This window comes from Squalius cephalus, assembly GCF_949319135.1.
Source record: "Squalius cephalus genome assembly, chromosome: 2".
In the NCBI taxonomy this organism is placed as follows: Eukaryota; Metazoa; Chordata; class Actinopteri; order Cypriniformes; family Leuciscidae; genus Squalius; species Squalius cephalus.
The window spans coordinates 22,060,602-22,084,193 of record NC_137123.1 but is presented as its reverse complement, the minus strand read 5'-3'; the positions used below and the strand labels follow the sequence as shown (position 1 = coordinate 22,084,193).

Here is a 23,592-nt window from a genome sequence, read left to right as displayed (position 1 = left end):
AATGTCCTAGAAGTGAAAATATGTTTATAATCCACTTAAATGCCTTAAGTTTTATCAACACGTTTTATTTTAATGTTACTTATTTTTTATTAAAACTAAAATCTGTTGTATCAAACAATCTGGCGAGCTATTTTTTTTTATTGTATATGCAAATAAAAGGTTCTATGTCAATTTATGAACTTTATGAGCCGAATCATGCATGCAAAATTGAACTGGAACACATGAAATTGCGTGTGCTTTATTTTAACATTTTAGAGCAGATACCATAGCGGGATGTTAGTGACCATGATGAGTTCAAATAATTGTTCTATATAAAAAATAAATATATAAATTATATATATTTTATTATATTTTTAAATATATATACATTTATATATATTTTAATTTAATTTAAATTATTTAATATAAAATGTAATTATATATATATATATATATATATATATATATATATATATATTAAAAAATATTTGTTAATTATATTCTACATAGTGTATATTCAAATTATATATAATTTTATTTATGAAAAAAAAAAAATATATATATATATAAAAAAATTTTTTTTTTACTCCATAATGGGAAAGAACCGAATCGCGGAAATGAGTCGGACCTCCCATCAGTACGGGGGAGTAGATGACGCTGTATTTACGTAGAACCAGAGTGATGCGGGCAAGATGGGACACAGGGTCCTGTCAGGTAAAGTTTTTTTTTGGAAAAATATATGTTTTATGAATACAGACTAGCGTTTTACCCCACTTCATTAAGGTGTTCAGGGTAAAGTGTGCTTTGATTCGACAGTGAAACAGTATTGGAGTTAAGGCGATGTGTTTCATTGGACCCGTAGGCTGGCTAAAGTGGATTTGCGTCAGCGTGCGTAGATTGCGCAAGTTCACTCCGCTGCCATGAGCAGCATCGCGCCAAAAACGTACGTAAAGATGCGTCACTAGACAAGCCAGTGAGATGATGGTAGTTCAGTAGAAATTTGCATTTTGATAATAAACAGGATCCCTTAAGTCTTAAATTAAGGTATATACAACAGATAACGTCTATATGCAGTCAGGTGACAAGAGCAAAACATTTATTACTAAATGACAAGACACAAACAAGACCTGTCAGATTAGAACATACAAAAAAAAACTCACATTCAATATTCATTGTTTTAAGACAATTTTGTAATTAATTAGAACAAACCACAATTAAGGAACACAGACAATCAGATATCATTTGGTAGAAATCTGAATTCTTGAATTCTAAATATATATTTTTGTAGAGCTTGAATAAATCAAAATCGTTATGTATATGTTATGTGGGCTGCAGATCAAACATCAGACAGACAAAAACAATATGAAATCAAATAAAAACAATGAAAAGAGCTTTTAACCGTATTTTGAGTCAGTATCAGCACCTCGAGTCAGCATCACTTTGTTCTCTTGAAATGTAGAAAGTATAAAGCTTTGATTGTCATCTGTAATTTGTGCACTGTTAATACATCGGTAAACATACAGTGTTTGACAACGTGCAAATTAAAGATGTGTGCACAGATAAGTGTGCAGATGATATCGCTCACTGAGTTCATCTTAAAAACATAGGATGACTTAGAAGTGGCCAGATTTACACAAGTCAAAATCACAGATGACATTAGTTCAATTGAGCAACACAATATTTAGAAATCATTCATAACCATAGCACTTCAGATCCCGGCTGTGGAGTACATATCTTTAGTGTAATATACAATATGTCATGAGCTTTAGAAGATCTGTTGTTCAAAAAGAATCTTCTGGTAGCCTTGTGGAGGAGTATGGTAGAAGTCACTAAACTGACAATCCAATATTGCACTATCATCCACTGTGAGGGACAAGACAAAGGCATACATGTTTAGATGTGTTATTAAACAAAAACATATACTTAACAATATCGCATTGCCAAAAATGACCAAAAGGCTGACAATTGGTGAATTTTTTTTTTTTTTTTTTGTCTATTTGAACTCTTCATTTAAACAAACTCAACCCTTACATTGTATATACACAAAATCATTTTTCCCTACAATTTACTTTAAAAAAATAGATTTTGCAGAACTTTACCAATTTAGACAATGTTGCAAGGTTGTATTTAAAGTTTAAAATACATATTTACAGCAGAGTAGAAAAGAGATAGAAATATTGTGCATCAAAGAACATTCATTTAAAACAATTCATGGATGACATTTCTGTGCAATTCATCAAAAACTGTAGGGTAACAGAATAAAAAAAATCAAGGCAATCCTATAATTGTGTTACTTGAGTAACAGAACAAGTCTTCTCTCAAAACTACACTTACAACCAAACAAAAATGTTAGCGTTTAGTAATAGTTCTAGGGCTGGGGAAAAAATCGATTTGATTTAAAAATCGAGTTGGTAGGTCAAATCATTCATATTTTCAAAAAAATTGATTTTTTTTCTCCCCCTCTTCATTATAGCGTACAATACATACATTTTGCATTCGCCAAATCTTCCTTCAGGGTTTCCGTAGCACGCTCCCTGCGGCGCAGCCCTCGATGCTTCACGACATCACGACAAAAAGACTAGCATGTTTAATTTTTTAACGGTCCTCCAAAGACGACGGCGCGCGAGTGAGTGAGTGAGTGAGTGAGTGAGGGAGGGAGTGAGGGAGGGAGTGAGGGAGGGAGGGAGTGAGGGAGGGAGGGAGTGAGGGAGGGCGAGTGAGAGTGTGTGTTCCCGAGTGAGTGAGCGAGTGTGTGTGTGTGTGTGCGCGAGAGTGAGTGAGTGAGTGAGTGAGTGTGTGTGTGTGTGTGTGAGAGAGAGAGAGAGAGAGAGAGAGAGAGAGAGAGAGCGAGCGTGCGTGCGTGTATGTGAGTGAGTGTGTATCGAATCGAATCGTATAGTAAATCGAGTTTTTTTATTAAAAAAATCGCAGATTTTTTTAGGGAAAAAAAAAAAAAAAAAAAAAAAAAAAATCGCCCAGCTCTAAATAGTTCTTAATCAATTTTATATAATACTCACCATAAACTACAGGATAAACGGTTCCTCTGATGCCTGATGCCGGACAGTTCATATTCTTTCCGTTTAGGTACAAATTCAGCTCCACATGGTCATACGAAACACCCTACATTCACACAAACAAAACAGATACATAAAGTTATTGCACACAAAATGAACACAGGAATTGTTCCTGTGGAACAGGAATCAGCACAGGAATTGTGCGTCATTTACATGCCTTTGCTTTCAAGCAGGAAGTTGGCATCACCCTGGTTCCCCAATAGGATTTTTCTATTGGCTTTTGGATTACTGCTGAAAATATGCTCTGACACCAACTAATGTTTATGATTCCTACACATTTTGTTTATCATGATAATTTTCACAAATAAACACAGCATTTATGAATGTTGCTGTTCGGTAAAGGCGAAGGCACGGTAAAGGCACGCAGTGGATAGAGCGAAACAAAACATCGGTGACTAATCAGAAGTCTAAAACGATAATTTTTTTAAGAGAACTGTCTTTAAAAACTATTTGTTTGAACCACGAGAGGCTTCTACTCTTGAACACAAGGCTTCTACAGGACACTGTCCTGTCCTGGGGCCGTATTCACAAAGCATTTTATCTTACCACTAGGAGTACTCCTAAATCACACTAAAATATTTTAGCTAGGAGTTTTCTCTTAAAAGTTATTCACAACGCCTTTCAGACCTACTCTTAGTAAAGAAAAATGACAACTCCTAAACTAAGAGTGAGTCTTCGTTGCTGTGGATGACGTCATTACTCATGCACGAGCTTGACTGAAGTGACCACCTTGATTGGCTGATGATTGTAACGCGGGAATGATTCAAACACCTCCCCTACGATGATGAGTGACAGGTGACAGGTCTGAGAATGCGTGCGCTACACAAGTAGTGCGAAGGACGGAAGATGATGAATAACTGAATAAATAGCCTAAATGAATAAAGAGTAAGGCAAAACAAATAGCCTAGTAGCCTAATGAAACATATGGATTGATGCAATATCTTTGCAACATTATTGAATTAATCGGTCACTATATGCCTCTGCCTACGTTTGCAAAGAGAAGAACATTTTAATTTGATTCACAATGAAACGTTACAATTAGTTTACATGCAATGAGTAGCCTAGTTTTGGTTGTTGTTGGTGGCGGCGTTATTGCATCCCTAGTTATGCCTACAATGCAAAATTGTTCCCTCGCGTTTGGAAGCTCCTGTAGCCGCCGCAAACACATTTCAAAACATCGCAACGTGAAATGCCACAAAAAGCGGTTTGTGAATAGGTCTTAGTGAGTTAGGAGTCCTCTCGACTTCTTTTAAGCTGTCCCAGGCTTAGGTGCTACTTTTAGGGCTAAAATGCTTCGTGAATTACTCTTAGTCAAAAAAATTAGGAGTCCTAAAGTTACGAGTGACACGCCCATTATTTTTAGGAGTTGCTCCTAAATTCGCCAGTTAGGAGCTACTTTTAGCCTTAAAATGCTTTGTGAATACGGCCCCTGTTCATTATATCTCTCACCTAAGCTTACGCTATTCCTACGTCGGGTCAGAGGTCACTCTTCTGCCGGAACTGGAGCCAGAGATTATAGTTTATAAAGTTATAAAAATGTATATTTTTCTTACAAAACCACATCACTTCACTTCAGAAGGCCTTAATTAACCATTGGAGCAGTATGGATTACTTTTAAGATGGATGGATGCACTTTTTGGGTTTCAAAATCTATGGCACCATTCACTCTCATTATAAAGCTTGGAAGAGCCAGGATTTTTTTTTTATATAACTCTGACTGTGTTTGGCTGAAAGAAGAAAGTCATTTACACCTAGGATGGCTTGAGGGTGAGTAAATTAATGGAATAATTTCCATTTTTGAGTGAACAAACCCTTTAAGAACCCTTGTTTTTATTATAGGCCATACACACAAATAGATTTATTTACCAATAACAAATCCCATATTAATTTGACAGTAACATTATTGCCACTGATACTCACCACAATATCTCCTTCCTGCGGTAAGCTGTTAGCAGGTAATCGGTTCTTTTCTTCGTTGTTGTGGTACACGGTGCCATCTTGCCTGAGCACAAGGCTGTGTGGGTCTCTACCCATAGGGATCTGGTTTAGATTTGCTTTCTTAGTTGCCACTCCTAATCCCCACACACCTGCAAGGGGCAAAGTTCACTGCAGTCACACCGAATGAATTAACTATTGATTAGTCTAACATACAGTAAATAATTGCACACATCTTACCCGTGGACTGAATCTTGAATTCAAAGTAGCTTTTGTTTTGATGGAGAGGGGCGTTTGCAATGCACCCACCAGTTCCACATATACGTCTTCCACTCTTTACAATGACAACGTCAGTGCCTGAAATATCATGAAACATCATGAAACTAATTATTAAATGATTATCCCGGTGAATTATCTCCACGCATATTGTCATTACAGATGCCAAACTCAAAGATCATACTGTTATCTATCGAGTCTGACAGCAATGACACGATCGCAACACTTTAGTTTAATGTATGGAGACAGGCGCTTTTCTGAAGGACAGCCTTGTGCATCGTACTGTGATACTTGAACTCTTTTCCGTCGATATAATGTGTCTGAAAAGTCATATCGCATCACTCACCCATGTGATGAGTGTCCAGCTGAACCGTGGGCATTTCCTTCAGCGTTACGTGGCCACTGTTATTGTCTCCGCAACAGGCAAAACAGCACGAAAATAAAGCCGCCATAATGTTTTTTCTCTCGCAACAATACCCTTAGTTAAATAATGTGGTTAGGCTCTATTTAACTCTTTTATGGGGGTTATTCATGCTATAAATCGAAGGAGGTCATTTTTTATTCTCCCTAGGTGCTAAGCTAACAGGATATGACGTGAGTCTACCGGTCCGTGGAAGGTTTTTTTTTTCACACTTTAAAAAAATTATAATAATAAATTCCATGATAGTTCAACGGCGACCTCTAGTGACCAACCGACGGGCCAACTTTTTGAGGAGATAAAACTCGGCCAAAAATCCTGTTATCATTTACTACTCACCCGTATGACTCTCTTTCCTCCACGTGGAACACAAATCGAGTTGTTAGGCAGAATGTTATGGGCTGACTCGCATCAGGCACGACTCACTTTTATGGCATAATTTTCATACTATGAAAAAGAGCCAAAACTGTCATTTACTTTTGAGTGAAAGAAACTCAAAAAAAGTATACCTTTATTCTAAATCCACGACTAGAAACCGGAATTGTTACCAAACGAAGCTACGTTGACATTGTTTTCTTTGGGAGACAACATGTTTGCTGTAATTTGTCAACTACCAGACCAGGTAATAGGAATAAAGTTTGATACAACCGACTATTTCTACTTTTACTTTATTGCATTATGTGTGCAAGTATGGATATGTATGTGCGAGACAGAGCGCGCAAATATGAAGGATCGGGATCGATGTGACCTTAAAAGCTTTTAACCTGCTCTCTGCCACTCAGTTACAGCTGTGAAGTTTTGCATAGCAACAACCTTACCGCTCGAAAGTAAGGGGGTATCTATATCTGACCAACTTCTTTCAAAAACGAAAATATATATTTACTTGTGTTCATATATTATTTGCTCTCACATCAAAGACAGGTTTAATTATAATTTTTGAATTAAAAATGGCTTGTTACTTGTGTAATACTTAACGTATATATTAACTTTTGCTTGTTGTTTTTGAAGTTCGCTAGTGTTGAAATCTGCACAGCAACAAGCGCCATGATTGCGTTTGCAGAGTACCCTGGTAACTGGCGCGCGCGGTTTCTATCCAATAAAAGAGCGCGTGATGTGTTCGCAGTTATGCGGTGGAACTGTTTTACCCAACATCCCTACTTTTCATGGGATTATTGCATTAATGTAGAAACTAATTATTGTGACTAACATCACGGTCTTGTCCTTTGGGGTGACTAGTAAGCAGATGTCGAGGTAAATGGACCAAAAAAGGTAAAGTAGTCACAATATTTTTTATGATGGTCTCCCTGTCGACCTTTCTTTTTTTAAATAATAATAATAATTTCTGATTTAGCTTACGCTATTTTTATAATTCATAAATACCATCGTGTTATACGAGAGAACATTTTAATTTATAACTTTTTTAGTAGGTAGACTTCTAATAACTTTACCGAAATCGACATGTTGTGAATATGAGGTGCAGGTGATGACATATATGAGGTAATATTATGAGGTCTGTATGCTTTTGCATAAACAATATGGCATAAACTAGTTAGAAACACCAACGAGATGCTGAACATGAGCGCTTTTTTGAATGACAACAAACCCGTTATTTTCAGAACGGCCCAATCAGATTTCACCATAAACCTGCGCGTTGCTCAGCTGTGACTCTCTAAATGAGGTTTCTGTGGAAATTACCGGGGAGGATCTCGCCTTACCTGCCAAGAATAGCTTATTCAGAAAAAAAAAAAAAAAGTTGTGCAGCCCTTTTTGGTGCACTATAAATTTCCGCTTCAGAAATTGTTCAGTGCGCATTGTAAAGTACAGTGTTCAAGCTCTAGTTCAGCCTAGGGAAGAAATGACCTCAGTGACATGAGAAGGGAGTGACGTAAAAGCAGAAGAAAGTGACGTGGTTTCTGCCCTAATTTTTTTTTCTTCTCCTTTTTATCGGTTCACATTACATTCGACAATTTCATTGATTTCACTCGTACCTGCTTTTATGTAACCCGATGTACAATATAAATGGACGTACACGTAATGTGTCAAATAAGGGCATCTCGTTTCAACTCTCGACTTACGAACCCATTTCAGATGATGTTGAAGGCTTCAATCACATTTAACACCAAACCGAAGTTTCTCGGTATTAAACAATTCGGTTATATAACCATAAGTGACCAATCACAATGAAAATAAAATGGTTTTATAGATTTGTTTTAATTTGTTTATCAGTGATGTTTAGGCTGCAGCTTCACACAAGTAACTTTACTCTTTTTTTCGCTATTCAGGCAAATTCCGTTCATTTTTACGAACTAAATTAGTAGTGATCATCTTTATTGTGCGACTTTAATACACATACATAGTAAGGACAATCAGAGCTGCTGTTTAAAGAGCAGTTTTTGTAATGATACAATGATACGTGTAGTACAAGTAGATAAATACCGTTATAAGGTCTGTTTAAACTTTCTACGTTATATTCACTAAAGTCTTAACCAAATATTCAGTGCTAGCCTAGGACGCCACAGACGATTTTAAATTAGTTGATGGCCAGTTACTCATAGCTAGAGAAATTGCCTTTTTGTGTGTTACTTTGATGCTGGGTTGAACACATTTATTGTCATGTTCGTTTTTATTATTATTATTATTAAGCAGGAAAAACTCATCGTCAAAAATGTAAGGACCCTGCGCTTCGTCGTTCAACATAATCTGGGTTTCTTTTAAGAAATGTATCAACTGAACAACTCAAATAGCGGAGCCCTGCCTGGTTCGGGTAGCGAGTGTTAATGTGGCCAGATATTAGAGTTAACAGTGTTAACTCACTTCTAAATAAAGTTAATTGAATTTGGGGCTACATTTTATTCAGGGCAGGAGCGTCTCTGCGGTTTTTGTCCAGTCGTCTACCTCAAGCCAACTATAGGTCAACTTTGTGTTTCGATTCAAAAAGTTTTAGATGCATAAGCATTTCTTACAACGCATTGTCATCTTGCTTATTTGACCGATTTGTTTGCAATTGGTCCGGATGAACGGAACCTTTTCTTAATCTTGGCCTGATGGTGGACACGATTTGAAGGATGTTTCCTCAATGTCGCCTGAGGAGAAAACCAAGCGTTTTAACGGAGAGGGAGTGTAAAGATAAACGTTAAAGCTTATTATAACGACCCTTACAGAGGGAAAGAAACACGAGAATAAAAACCAGCTAAAAGTGCCAAAGGAGGACGATCTAGGAACTGGTGATTCAGTCAGTACCCCATCTCTAAATCTCCTAACTCAACAGAAACAGGGGCGATCTGAAAACCTCGAGCCGTTTAAAGTTCCCAGAAGATGGCGATGCTGCGTTACTCAAAATGTGGAAAAGATGGAAGGTACATTTACTGACGAGATGATGTTAACACTGTATGCCACACATTTTATAACTGTCTTCAGCAATGTGCCTCGTCCAAAACAGTCATCGGTAACTTATCAACACAGTCTATGTATTGTTTGTTAAAATGTGTTGAGAAATGCTGTAGTTTTGAACAACTGCACAATTTGCGCGCATGCAGCGCGGCTCTGTGCAATTAATCTGACTTGATGCAATTGTTGTGATTTTAATGCTTTTAATTGTATTTTCCTCTCATTGCATTTCACCATGTACATAAATTATCAACGAGCTCAAATCACTTTTACAGAAGCATCTGACCAGTTAAAAAAAAATTACATTAACAAGTATACAGCATTATTATACATTTGGACAGCATGTTATTAGCCAGTCGTTAGTCTTCTCGTGCTTTCCTGAGGAGATGGGGGGGATCCCGAAGCACAGACGGTAAACGGCCCGCCTAACTCCAGCAGCACGGTCAATACTGGAGGATTCGCTAGTGCTTTGACTCCAATATTTACGTGCTGCTACAGCCAGGCAGCCAGTCAGTCACACGGCCAAGTTCAGGAGACTCACTGGCACACACGTGGTGTTGCTGCTGCTGCTGTTCTTGCCTACTTCACCTTCCTTCTGTCCTTTTCACCCGTTTGTGTGCGTCTGTCCTGTTGTTCTTGCCGCAGCACAGTACGGCCTGCACCCCCGTTATAACTCACAAACCATTCTGTGCTGCTACAGTACCGACAGGCCCCGCACAGAGCGCGCGCTCACGCACTCACGCGAGGCGCGCCCACACAGCCGCACATACACGGCCCTCGTTTCGCAATCTGAAAACACAGGACCAACAAAAATACAACGAGTCATAAGTGTCAATATGGCTACATTTTATCATTCAATGATTTTTTTGTCAAATGATATTGACAAAAAAAAAAAAAAAAGGCGTCATGCTTGCTCAGAACAGTATAATCTAAAATCAAAGATAGAAATAAAATGACAAGATGATTAAAACGTGAGACTTCTTCGGGCTTTTATGTGGGCTGTTGTTTCTCACGTTTGGTTTTTTGCAATGCACATGCAGCAGGACATAGGTGGTCATTGAGATAGTCATGTATGGAAAAAGTGTACAAGTGTAATCTATTTTAAAACGTTTTAGGGGTCAAGTAAAGATATATATTTTGCTTTTGTTTTAAATGGCAACCTAAAAATTTGCAGCTGTCTAATTTCAAGGTCGAATGCATTGGTTTCCAGGTTTTAAAGTGTTAGATCATGAAAAGCTTCGAATTTGACAAATGCACAAATTAAATGAGCATCTGTTTTTAAAAACTTTTATTTCCACACACGTTATAGAAATGTAACATTCCTGCTCAATATAAGTATATATTTGTTTTTAACTTTCTTCTTTTTTTAACAGCACATTTCAATTCTATGGTGATGAGTGGATATTTCTGGAGAAGTACCCAGCACAAAATCTATTTGCATAATTTTGATCAGATGTGATAATACGGTACCTGTTCTGAGAAAAACATGATATTCACACCATTCTTACACAACCTGCCTGCCTCTCACTGATGAAATCACAATTGCCAGGTAAGTGATTAAAAAAAGTTCACTGTATCCAAACCTTTAGTGACTGTTAAAACATATAAACCGAGTGTATTCATACAAGAAAGCAATTGACTGAAGCTGTCTAATTGAGTTGTATTTTTTTCTACAATTATTTTCATATTCAATATAAGATAGATTTGCAAGCATATTCATAGATGTAATTCAAATCAGTCAAGACAAGCATTTTTAAAGAACCATATGAGTAAGCTGAACAACAAGGTTTCATTATGTTGTTTTGTCAAACTATATTTGACATGACTCTTATGCAATGAGTGTAAGAAATCATTTACATGTCTTGTGTGCAAAATAACTGGACTAATAATAACAATAATTTCAGGCATGACTAACTTACAATATTTTTCCTGTTCTGTTTCTGATGTTGGTTGTTTTTGTAAACCCCCTCCCAGGTTTCTGTTCCATTCAGTATACGCTCATGTGCTTTTGTACCAGGTGAGCCAATACTGACAAAAAACTTTTGGTGTAACAAGCAAGAGGACAATGGAGCATCTGCTGTCTATAAGGCTAAAATTACAGGTTATGAAAAGAGCCCCATGGACTTTTCAGGGTGGGGGGGGAATAAAAGCATTCCCTGACAAAGCCTGTAATTATAATATTTACTTGTGTTGTTTGTTCCGTCTGTATGCCTTTCACTTTATTGTTGCTTTTTCTTTGTTAGACAATCCATGAGGATATAGAAAAATGAGTTTTTCTATATATTTTCTTTTATGCATATCAGAAATCCGCCTGTTTCTTACACTGTGTCCTAACTAGACGCGATAAGATTCCAGCGACAAATAATTTGTCTGTCCACACTAGACGCGACGCACCTGCGAGATGCGTAAATATCAATCAAAACCCACAGCCAATCAGAACAGCGTGTGGGCTGGCTCTTGCGGCAAGTGCACAGCACCAGAGAGTAATCTTGACGGCAATCGCAAGAAAATGGATAAGTAGCTCAAATTCACAAATATTACACCATTTAAACATTATTCAAATACATAGGCTACTGAGTTACTAAAACAATCTTTGTCAAATAATACACTTGATTGTTCACAGTTTGAACGTTCTTGTTTCCATTTGTTTAATTTCCAGATATCCATTGGTGAATTATCCATTGTTGCTTTTACAGCTGCAAAGCTGGGAGCACTAAATGATATTCAAAGTCACATTACACACTTTTAACATTAAATAAAGCACATAGACAGTACCTGAGATTATCATTGCCACACTTTGTGTTTGTAGTTCCAGCGCGACGTCGCGGCTGGTTAGGACAAAAACTCTGATTAACATGGAAAAGATACCTTTTATCGCGTGTCGCGGCATCGTGTCGCGTGTAGTTAGGACACGGTGTTACACTGTATTTTTACACCCAATAATATAGTTAAAACTTCAGTCAGTGGTGTACTTACAGTTACTTGACTTTGTCACAGCTCACTGTCATGCCGTGTGCTCTACATTCCTTTCCTGGAGAAAACAAAAATAAAGGGATATTTATGAAGCACAAATTCTGGCTCTTATGTTTCTTAAAATATAATTACAGGTAAAAAATACAAAAGCGTACCATCTGTATAGCATGCAGTGTATTATTTTACTGGACTGGTGTAATTATGTGCTTATATATTATACAAAATATTTAAATGAATGGAGCATAATCTAGTTTGAAGATAAATTCTTACGTGTCATGGTTTGTGACTCTCTCTGTGTGTGTGTGTGTGTGTGTGTGTGTGTGTGTGTGTGTGTGTAATTTCTACCATCCCCAACAAATAACATCAGAACACCACCAAGGCTATGAAGCACAAAATCTGTGGTTTAATTACATAAATTATATAAACCAGTTTATATATATATATAGTGTGTGTGTGTAAACAACACGCGTCTCCATTAAAAATACAAAAAATATCTAAACTAAAGGACAAATGTCACAAAGTAAGGTTTAATAATGCACACAAAAACATATCAATGTAAAACTTTTTCTAATCCTGGCACACTTTTTGAAAAACTAACTTTTACAGGATATCTCGAAACCACACAGATGTTCAAGCAATGTAAAAAAAAAAAAAAAAAAGAGTCATCATTTCGGCCTAATTACTGAGAAACATCAACAACTAAAAAATATTTTACACTAACAAATAAATTATCAATTCATTATTTTTTAAAACTGTAACTTAGTAATGAGAACTATACCAATAGCATAAAGCTCAATGATGGTTTTCAAGTCTCAATATTAACTGACTCACAGTGACTGAATATGTAGGGTAATAAAACCTAGAAGCCCATCCGAATAAAGTTCATTTATACATTCAAGTAATTTATATTGACCGTTACATTACAATGTACATGTGTACCTAGATTAAACAAAATAAAGCAGACTCAACCAATAAACGAAATACTTTATTTGATAACCAAAACGACATACCCTGGTGACGTGAAGGGGTTAGTCTGATTAGTGTATTTTTACGAGGCTGCAGCTAGATGCGTTGTTCCCTGTAACTTCGTATGCCAGAAGTTAGCAGAGAAACATTCACTTCCTACCACAGAAAGGGGAAGCTGCTCCCATAATTTAATTTGCTTTTACAAGAGTAACAGGCAAAGGGGGCAAAGCAGCACATAAGTGTGTGTGTGAAAGCACACTTCTACACACAAGATCTGCCCAATGGGATAGAAGAAAACAATCTGACATTTAGTTTTCATCTTTGTGCACTGAGTGTACTCCTTTGCTCAATATACTGCAAAATACAATATTTCAAGAAAATTAATTCAAAATAGTGTAAATAATTGTACTCGTCACTATATTTCAAAATAAAGAACAGGACGCTTGAATCTACAACCATAACTAAGTTACTTATTTTTTATTGCACAATTTATACTTGAGTATACAATTCATAAGATGTTACTATTTTATTATTTGGCCAGTCTTAAAGGCGCTGAATGTCTGACTCTTAATTGCCACTAAATATGGCATTTTTTTAAAACAAACTTTTAATTTTCTTCTTTACAAAGTGTGCTTAGATGTGCAGTACAGCTTTAGATTATTATAGTGCATTTGTACATGAAACATTACAGCACAAAAGCAATATGCAAGTCATCTCATAGCATATGAATTTAGTAAAAATGCATCAAGCACTTTAAATGGTGGAATACAGTGCCAGTCCCCATAACAAGTGCATTTGCCCTGGTAACGTCAGATAGGAGCAGGCCTGGCAGCACATGTATTACTAAGAAGAGCTTACAATGAAGAGCTCTGGCTGTTTGGCATCAGAAAGCTCGGCTGGCGCTGTGTTCCTCTTAGCAGATAGCTTTGTAATTGACACTCAGATCAAGATTTTCATTTCTGTGTTTCGCATCTAAATGATCGTTTACAAAAGGACACACACAGATACACACCCACCAAGAATCGAGAGTCCTCTGCCTCTGATCTCGCTGAGCAAACAAACACACAAACTGAGGCCTGAGTTAGGCCCGAAAATATTTTTTCATACCCATCGGTTTACCAGCAAGTGAAGCTATATGAAATCAAAAGCAAACGCCCCAACATTCAGGTTTCTTGATAATAAAACAGCCAAGTGACTCGTCTTGTTTTCCCTTCAAGCTACTACTTGAAAGTAACAACATCAACCAACTTCTTTGAATCTTAGAGGCCCTTCGATAACTTTGTGGGCACATTGAAATGAGCTAACAACACAAAGAGTGTGAGAGTGTGTGTGTGTGTGTGTGTGTGGGGGGGGGGGTGAACTGAAACCTCAAACTCATTTTGGGACCAGTTCTGCTATTGCATTTACAGTGCTTCAAAGAGTCACTATACAATGTGAGCAAAGGGACATCGATAATTTAAAAAAATAAAAAGGTTATATTATTGACGGTAATACTGCTGCTACTAAAAAAATTAAAACATGATCTTGCTTTGAAGTAAATACATCACTTAAAAACCAAAGGACTACACAATGTGAAAACTATTATAATCAACATGAGTAATATAATCGGTGATGATGCCTCAAATAGCACAAAAAAATATCATACAGTATACTAAATGCTATGGGCATAACCTACTGTAATATGGCTAACTGGGGGAAATATTTACCTCCATTTTAGTTGAGGCCATTGGACAAAGCTGTTCCATTTTCAAGGCCTACAAATTAAAAGAAACAAATAAAAATTAGAGAAAAAGCATGAAGACAACTCACATGCCCTGCACCTACTAGTTTTCAATATGGTGTGGGATGGGTCTGAGTCAAATGCAATATTACATAACCATTAATATAAGGCAAAAAAGGCATTAAACACTTTGGGCAAATCACAGGGACCAACGGGATCTCTGGTCTAGCTGTATGTGACACACTGCTACCACCAAATACACAAGGATTTCCATTTGGACTTGGGCCAAGAGGTTATGAGTCTAAAATCCTGTTTTGTGAAAAATTGTGAGAAAGAAACATCATAATGAACTAGTACAAGTCATAATGAACTATCATGGTTGTGACTAATATGTCACAGTCACAATGACACAAGAGGGAACAAGCTAACGCCCACTAAGATCAAAGTTTATCACAGCAAAAAGTTGGAGAATTTCTACTTTGTGACAAATTTGTTGCAACTGGGTGAAAATACTGCAAATGGACCTTGAAGGGACAGATAAGCGTTTTACAAAATATAACACTGTTAATAATTCATAGCCTGCCCTTAATAAAAATGACTTAAAGGCTTGACTAATAATATCAAATACAATCTTTGGCCTTGAGGAATTTTTTTCTACTAGCAAATGCAAAATTCTAATCAAAAACAGGATTTAAAGGTGCTAAAGAGATTGTTGTTTTTTTAAAGTCCCCTCTAATTATTGTATACTTTATTTTCTAATAATGTCAAACACCTATAACTGTACCTATAATGTCATTTTAATGTCATTATCCAAGGTAGTTTAACGCACATCAGCCAACATCTTGAGTCTATAACAGGCTGGCTGATATCAAAGAAATGCAAGCCCTGTATGTAACCTTTAGTCCTCCTAAACTGAAGACAAACTCAATGTAAAGTGGTCTAAGTGGGTCAGCGTCGTAATGTCCAGCCTCTGCTCGTTCACAATAGACCACTGAGGGATCACCTCATGACCACAATTGCACACTGACATGAAATTATAAACACACACACAAAGGATTTTCAATCCTCACACTAAAAAGTTACTAGTGTGACATTCAAATATCTGTGGAAAATGTATTCAAATGTAAGTTATTGTTTTGTTTGTTTGCATTTATAAATAATTGGTTGTATTTATTTGTTTGTATAGGGCGTGAATAAAGAGACTGGGAGGGTTCATACAGGCGCAGTATTCAGTCGTGAAAGAATAGTTGTTGTTGTTGTGGCTGGGCAAGCAGTAACTGAGACATGCCGCCATGACAATATCTGTTTTATACATTCCTCATATTCTTTATCTAGTTCACTGGAAGACATATTACAACATAAAGATTTTACTGTCTCTTTTTATAAAAAAATATATGCTTAACTGTCTTATTTTGGGTTCATGTTTTAATGAATTTAAGTTTCAAGTGAATGTGTGTACAGTGTGTGTAGAATAGGTAGCCTAAGTAGCAAACTTTAATAATGAACTATTACCAATTTTACAATAAATCCACTACAGAAACATACTATAATTATTAAGTATTGTACAGTAATCATATAGTTATATAATTAAGTAAATATTGACAGATATAAATAATTCCTCTCTTTTTTTTGGCAAAAACAAAAAAAACATTGGTGACCGAGCTATTGCACTGCAACATGCAATGACTAGGCCTACATTAAACCATGTTTTTTTTTTTGTTGCAATAAAAACACTACTGTTAACGCTACTGCTCAAGCTCAATATATATATAATTGCTTATGCTTATGACATAAAGTGATCGATGTTTCTCCTTAAAACTATTAGAAATATGAATGTCTTTCAATAATTCATATGAACAGCAATACAATGCAGTGAGTGAAGAAAAATCCACTCAAAAGTTATTCAAGTCAACTATATTGTCACTCTGACACAATGTAAAACAGTCAATAACCGAAGAAAAATCCATTCTGATTCTGAATAAAGTCAAACTTGGCCTTAAAAATATTGTTACAGTGGGTAGACAACTTACACTGTATTTAAGTCAGACATAACAAAAAGTCTTGCACATTATAACACTTTTGACAAAGTCTATAGCAGCTGGAAAAAATAATGGCACGCTTTTTTAGTTTTTTGGTCTGTTTGACTTAAAAAAAATAGATTCAAAACAATTATCTCTTGTATTAAGTACAGTTTAATGGCTTGTTTGCCTATATGGCATGTCTGTATCAAAAATTACCAATATTATAAACCATGCGTGAAAAAAGTCTGATAATTTTGGCTCATTTGAATCTCCAGGTGCGGCACACCCTCCAAGAGACACCCAATACACACACACTCACACAGAATGAATGTGAGGAGAGGAACACACACCTCAGCAATTCTGCAACTGACATAGGCTTTTTCTCAACAGGCCTGCATTTTCAATTCCACCCCCACAGTAGTTCAATGCTTCCTTTTCCATTCAGTTCAGTAAAAAACTGCACAAAAAGTTACTTATTGTTTCAAAAATGGAAACAAATACCCTGCCACTCATTAGAGAAGTTGAAAAAAATATTATTTTTTTACAAAAGTGGTGCTACTAAAACCTGACAATAAACACAGCAATGCAGATTTCTGTTGTAGGTCAGGAAAGAATAAACGTGGGTAATAATAATTATAAGCTAAAGCCGTGCGTAATTCTACCAACTTACATAAGGTGAAATTGCCGTGCTTGCAACCACACTGCTGAACTCCAATTCACATTTCAGAAAAAAAGAGAGGAAAAAAAGCTGAAAAGCAAGAATCTCTTTCTCTTGCAGACAAATCGCGTCCTTTGCTCTCCTAGCTCCTTAACCAAATGCACACAAAACACCAAAATACCCTATTAACACAACGACACTTGACGTTTTATAATATCCACGTAGAAACGCAAGTCAGCACGAGACTCTACATCATAAGTCATGTAATCTTTTAATAAAAGTCACATAGTTGTCCATTAAGTCTAGATGTAACATTAATTCCACTGCGACGTCTCAATCGAGCGTTACATTATGACAGCGTCTGGTCACGATAAAAAAAAAACAACTCAAGAGTAACTTTTTTTTTTTTTTTTTTTATCAACACAGGCTTTTCGTGTCTTGACGTATAAAATGGCGCAAAGTATTCCCCCCTAAAACAACATGCATCGAGATAGTTTCACAACAACTCTAAAAAAACGCAATTATAATCAAAGTCTTTTTATGGCAAGCTCGATGAATAACCCGTTTCAAACATCTTACCGGATCAGATGGCTGATGTGTCTTCTCTATAATCTGAGTTGAGTGTCTGATGCATCATCATCAGACTCGGACACACTGTATCTGCGCAAGCAGCAGCTCGTCCGTTACTCCCGCTCAAAAAGCGTCATGAAAAAACACCAAAATGACACAATCTTCATCACCACCGCGCTGAATCCCAATCCTAAGACCCTCTGGTATTTTCCAGAATTTTTCTATATTTTTCCCCGCATCCAGCGTTATTTTTATGTATTATTTTTTAAAAATCGCAGGTTTTCCATATACGCAGCTGAAATGTAGCCCCCCTTTTTCTCCTTCGGCTCCTTCACAATCGGTTCGTATTGGTCACTTCTGTGATCGTCGGCATCAGATCGCAGGCGATTTTGCTCTCTAAACGTGGTCCGATCGTGCTGTTTTCCTACATTCAGATAACAATTCTTAATTTTAAGACGAATCGTCTCGCGCTGCCTCTCTATGCGCGCGCTCAGTGTTGATGTTATCGCCGCTCACTCGAAAATGGCGCCGAAAGTGACTCTCCTCATTCAAATCGGTAAGAGCCGCCCCCAGCTCGCATGTGCATGCCGGGAACATGGACTTGGAGAGCGGTTTTGAAGGTGGGAGATAGAGAGATTTTACTGGAAGAAACATTTTTTCATCCCCCATCAACGACAACAATCTTATAGCTATTCTCTGTAACTGCACGATAAAAGACGTGTATGCATTTAGAGGATAGAAACCCCGTGTGCCTCTGCCAATTGAAGGGAAGCACCCAAATCTGGACAGATAAGAACATCAGAAGCCTCGAAAAATAAAAAAGTAGCCCTTGGCTATCTAATGCATGTCATTTAAGCTATTTCATCCAGTACTTCCCTGCCAGCTCCCTATAGAGAAACTTATGTAAGGTGTTCTTCTGTATACGCCCTATGCAAACTGATAGTTCAGTCTCAGTGGTGTTGTAAAATATCCATTCTACTCAGAAAGAGAGGGAGATATGACCTGGTTTTTCTTCAGCAACTGCTTTGTGACACACTTGAACGCCCAAATCGTAATGCTGCCCACTTAAATCCACACACAGATACTCTGTAGTTGGAGATACCAACACAAAAGTTACCCCATTTCTTGTAGCTTGTGTGATTTATAACTAACATTCAAGTCTCAAATAAGCTGACTGAATCTACATTACCCCCCATGTCATCCTGCTGCCAAAAAATGTGTAATTACTGCTAATTTTCCCCTCAAAGTTTCACAAAGTATTGTTTTATAGCTTGAACATATATTAATAATCCACTTTTTAAATAATAGGTCTCAAAAATCAGGTTTATCATGCACCTTGTTACATAGATTGTATATAAATATCACAGGGCTGTTTAATTAGCTATGTTAAAAGACCTTGAGCTAATACAGCATGGATTACAGCCAAATACAGCAAATGCTTTTGGAAGTTTAAGGCCCTGTCTCACCGCACATTTTATCCAGCTAGTTCACTATTGACTAATTTCTGAATTCAGGACTCCTGTCATGGATCTGGTATCATATTGTGAATTTTTTCATAATTCAAGTACATTTTGACAACAAGAGATTGCTACTGAAGTTTAACACACACACTATTCATTGTTTGAAACTCTGAAACAAATCAAACCCTCTGCCTTCACATCTCACCCCTAACTCTTGAAATAGACACACAATACAGGGCTACAAATTACACTCTACTTTTAATGAAAAGATGCCGAATTTTAATTTGATGAACTCATTCTGTAAATTACCTTTTTGGTATGAGGAGCATTTATCTGTATTGCCTTTAACAGGAATATATGTATTGCAGATTAGAATCGATTTATTTTTCAGTTTGATGGCAATTAATGTTACAAGTCGAAGAGGATATCAGTGTAAAAGAAGAAATAACCTTGTTGAAAATTTGCTGAGTCAGCATAGGGCCCACTACAATTGTTGTATCACTGAAAGTAGAAATTTTGTGGAGTTTTTTTTTTTTTTTTTTTTTTTAATGCAATATCTGATTATACAGTCTCTACATTAAATCATTGACCTGATGGGTTATTCGTTAATGTGTAATATTTGGATAATCTCTGACTGTTAAGAAATTAATCCCAAATAAAGCTGATGTAGTAAAATACACAAAGGCAAGAAAACTTGCCTCTCGGTTTATTCATGATCCTAACATTTCGGTAATTAGCAGTGTATAAGTACGTCTGCTGTGCACCCAGTGCACTCCTGCACCCTCCACTTGTCAAACTTTTTTTTTTTTTGCAGGGGTGTGAAAATAGGGGCAGTTGTAAGGGGTGAACTTGAGTGTGTGTGTTTATGAAAGGGTTTTGTTCTCTCATTGAAGGGTCTCAGACCCCCACCCCACCCCAAAGCTGTCTGAAGCAGCTGCACCCCTGTGATCTCTTTAGTATGAGGGAGGGGGTGGGAGCATGTGAGGGGACAGCCCCCCTTTTACAGAGGCCAGAGACTACACACTTAAGTAACAACATCCATCAAAAGTCAATAGATGCCTGCAAGTCAAGTCTGAGAATACAACATGCAACCTTCGACCCCTGTTAAGTGGGCCGGCCTAACAAGACACAGCCACTGACTCATGCTGGTTTGTTTGGTTTAACTTCATTTATTAGAGACCCAAACTGGAAGATTTCTTACCAAATCGAATGGTCTCTGATCACATGGCTTTGCAATACAATACAAAAATAAACTCTGTAATTAAAGGCTTTACACATGCACACCAAATAGGTCAGGTATATTCCTCACAGCCTGTTAACAGAGCAAACAATTCATTCAGCACATACACACTTTATCTTAATTTTTGTTTGGGGCATTACAGCCTATTGTATTTGGAAAATGTTGTATCACTCATAAAATAAAAATGTTTGCTATTTATATATAGCCGACCATGTAGCTGTGTGCACTGGCAACACAATTTCAGTAAATTTAACATTTTGATTATCATGTCTATTTAATGTCGTATATGACATAAGATTGATTTGCATTCAGTGATTTTATAGTTTTGTGTTAGTGAACTGTCTTCACTTTGTAGCAAGTCATTACATGGTATTTCATCAACCCTGTCTAATGCATGCCACTATCTATCATTATGGGGTTTTATGAAGAGTACCGGCAAAAAAACTAAACGTGTTGACAGAGATAATGCACAAAAAAACCTACTGAACTCGTGTATATGAGTTCGTTAGTTCTTTTAAGTTAGCTTAAAGGCTACGGTAACGTTTTGATCATTTGAATGTGGTGAGTTTGGTCCACACAATACATAGGCTACACGACAAGCCATTAACAAGCATCTCGAAACATTTTTGTACACTCGTCAGCAGAGCAACTGGACACATTTTTTAACCATTACTCTGCTTGTGGCTGTGAAAGCGAGGCGATTGTGCAGACACCGATAGATATACAAAGACGCAACAGAAACAGCAACCACTTCAGCGGTACGAACTCAAATCCAACCGGAAGTCCCGCCCCCAAGCAGCTTTAACTTCGATGATGTAACCCCTGTCCAAATTTAGAATGTTGTTGATGCCTCAGAAGTTTTTTCTCTGGCTGAGAGCGCTGTCTATCACTCGACGTCACGGCTATCCTGTTATTATTGTAAACAGTCTACCCGTTCTTCTACTGTCGTCCTCCACCTCACGAAATTCTCCCCCGGTCCTTTGTTCGCAAAGTATCGGATCGGCATTACACCAATAGCACAGGCATCGTTCGGCCGCTGAAATAAAGCGCGCCTGTTCATACTCAGCTGTACGAATGAGCAACATGTGAGAATATATTGGTTTTGAGACACACAACACATCCTCGTATAATTTTGTAGCGGCGGAATGGAAGAGGAATGCAGCTTCAGTGTAGTAACCCGGCACTTCACAGCTTGGCTTTCACTACAGCTTTTTGTGTTCGATGATGTATGCACAGGCTACGCGCTCCAATCGCTCTTTTGATGTGCTATTCGACCATTGCGACTCCGAGAAATTAATCGTGGAAAGTGTCATTGACATTAGCGAGTTACTTCAACCCCCCCTCCCTCACCCCCCAACGAGAGCGCATCCAACGCCTTTTGTTGAAACCCTTCGCGAAACACAAATAAACATTCATTCAAAAAAACTAGCGCCTTTCTTTTCAGACCTAATAATAACTATGCGTCCCGCGCTTTGGTTGTTTACTACCTCCGCTTATTACATACATGAATTTTAGATAAGCCCGATAATGAATCGTAAACAACACGGCAACTTTCGTCCTCAAACATTTAAATCGCACAGCCAACACGAGAGAAAACACACTGTGAATGGCAACTCAACAACAAAGCTTCGGTCCGTCGTATTTCCTCTTATGAAGCAGGGCAGCGCGAGCGGAGCTGGGGAGATTGGGTATGGAAAAGAAAAGGCTTGTTTGTGATACTTACTTCAGGCTTGGAGGAATAACCTGGAAAGTGCAATTCCATTTTAACGTGTACGTCGAGTCAAAGAAGCCGCGGTAAAGATATTCCGGTAGAACGCCGGACTCCCATCACTGTGTCACTGAAGCCATTCTCTATCTCTATTATTGCAATTACGCCAAGCTTCAAGGAAGTTGTCCTTTTGTTCCAGCATTTATACATTGCGTCAATGTTGCGAAAAGAGGAGGCGGAGCGGTGGCACTTGGAGTAAGAGAGAGAGAGAGAGAGAGAGAGAGAGAGAAGCGAGCAGCACACGACCTTATGTACACAAAACCCAGACCCTCCACCCTATAACAAAATCGACGGGATCAGATGAGATCACGTGTCCCCACTCACTGTACAGCTCAACTCATACGGGGCAAGATATGCGCGCGCTGGAGTCGGAAGCGCGAAGTGCCAGGCAAGTCTTCATCAAAGCGCTGTGATGACAAAGCTCGAGTAGCAGTGACAGAGAACACGGATATCTTTGTTATGTGTGTATATGTGCATATACATCTTTTTTACAATATTCATGTTTTGGTAACGTAAATCTTTTTTTTTACCATGTCTTTGCAGTTTTTTTTATTTTATTTGTATATTTAGGCTACTGTCAGTGCACGGTGACCATCCAGTTGTAGGTGACAAAGTTCTGGTGGAACGCCTTCATCTTGTCATGGTGTATTCACAAAGATAGGCTTTTCAAAGATAGTTTCAATATATGCATGCATGTATACAGTATAGTTTGCTGTAAATTTAATTACTTTATGTAGTGATGCATGTGTGTCCAACTGAATCAACCGGACCATTGCTCCAGTTACAACAGAGTTGCATCACGGAGTTTGCTTGTCGCTTTTCTGCTTCGCTCCGCGACCAATAAAGAGTCCGGTAGATACTCAATTATAACAAATTTGTTGTATGCATGCATGTTATTAAACCCAACAAAGCCATCTTCGTGATTTAATTCAGATTAGCTATTTTAAATCCGTGTATGAGCGTTGGCTCATATGCTATTGCACAAAGACAAATGTCCTCGTGACAGTTTCATTGTGAGGAGTTGTTGATAGTTAAACAAAGCATTTTGCTGATGGATCAAATGTATTTTACAAATAGCCATATTTGTCAGCCATTATTATTTTTTTAAGAGTGATTAAAAAAAACACACACACACACACACACACAC

At 37.4% G+C, this 23,592-nt stretch overlaps 1 protein-coding gene and 2 long non-coding RNA genes across 4 annotated transcripts; 1 reads left to right on the top strand and 2 right to left on the bottom strand.

Annotated features, from left to right (window-relative positions):
- Positions 1-1,058: 1,058 nt before the first annotated feature.
- Positions 1,059-6,455, bottom strand: spryd7a (SPRY domain containing 7a). The gene is made up of 5 exons (XM_079852923.1): positions 5,611-6,455; positions 5,229-5,345; positions 4,974-5,140; positions 2,997-3,099; positions 1,059-1,842 (listed from the first exon to the last, which is right to left on the bottom strand). Exons 1-5 carry the CDS (start codon positions 5,714-5,716, stop codon positions 1,745-1,747), a joined length of 591 nt encoding a protein of 196 aa, XP_079709049.1. The 5' UTR covers positions 5,717-6,455; the 3' UTR covers positions 1,059-1,744.
- A 309-nt stretch (positions 6,456-6,764) lies between these two features.
- On the top strand, positions 6,765-11,818 carry LOC307147873. The gene is made up of 3 exons (XR_013819374.1): positions 6,765-6,951; positions 10,443-10,618; positions 11,044-11,818. It is a non-coding gene; the product is annotated as an uncharacterized lncRNA (long non-coding RNA).
- On the bottom strand, positions 10,438-22,714 carry LOC307147877. 2 transcript variants are annotated; one of them, XR_013819375.1, is made up of 3 exons: positions 22,401-22,714; positions 14,715-14,762; positions 10,438-12,100 (listed from the first exon to the last, which is right to left on the bottom strand). It is a non-coding gene; the product is annotated as an uncharacterized lncRNA (long non-coding RNA). The 2 variants fall into 2 exon arrangements; XR_013819376.1 differs by lacking the exon at positions 22,401-22,714 and adding an exon at positions 17,987-18,065.
- Positions 22,715-23,592: the final 878 nt, after the last annotated feature.

Bases quoted from the DNA above. Each gene is read 5' to 3' on its own strand.
- spryd7a (XM_079852923.1), bottom strand. From the start codon at position 5,716: ATGGCGGCTTTATTTTCGTGCTGTTTTGCCTGTTGCGGAGACAATAAC. The intron at 5,141-5,228 runs GTAAGATGTGTG...TGCCCCTTGCAG, and splicing joins ATTCAAGATTCAGTCCACGG to GTGTGTGGGGATTAGGAGTG. The intron at 3,100-4,973 runs GTGAGTATCAGT...GTGTGAATGTAG, and splicing joins CGCAGGAAGGAGATATTGTG to GGTGTTTCGTATGACCATGT.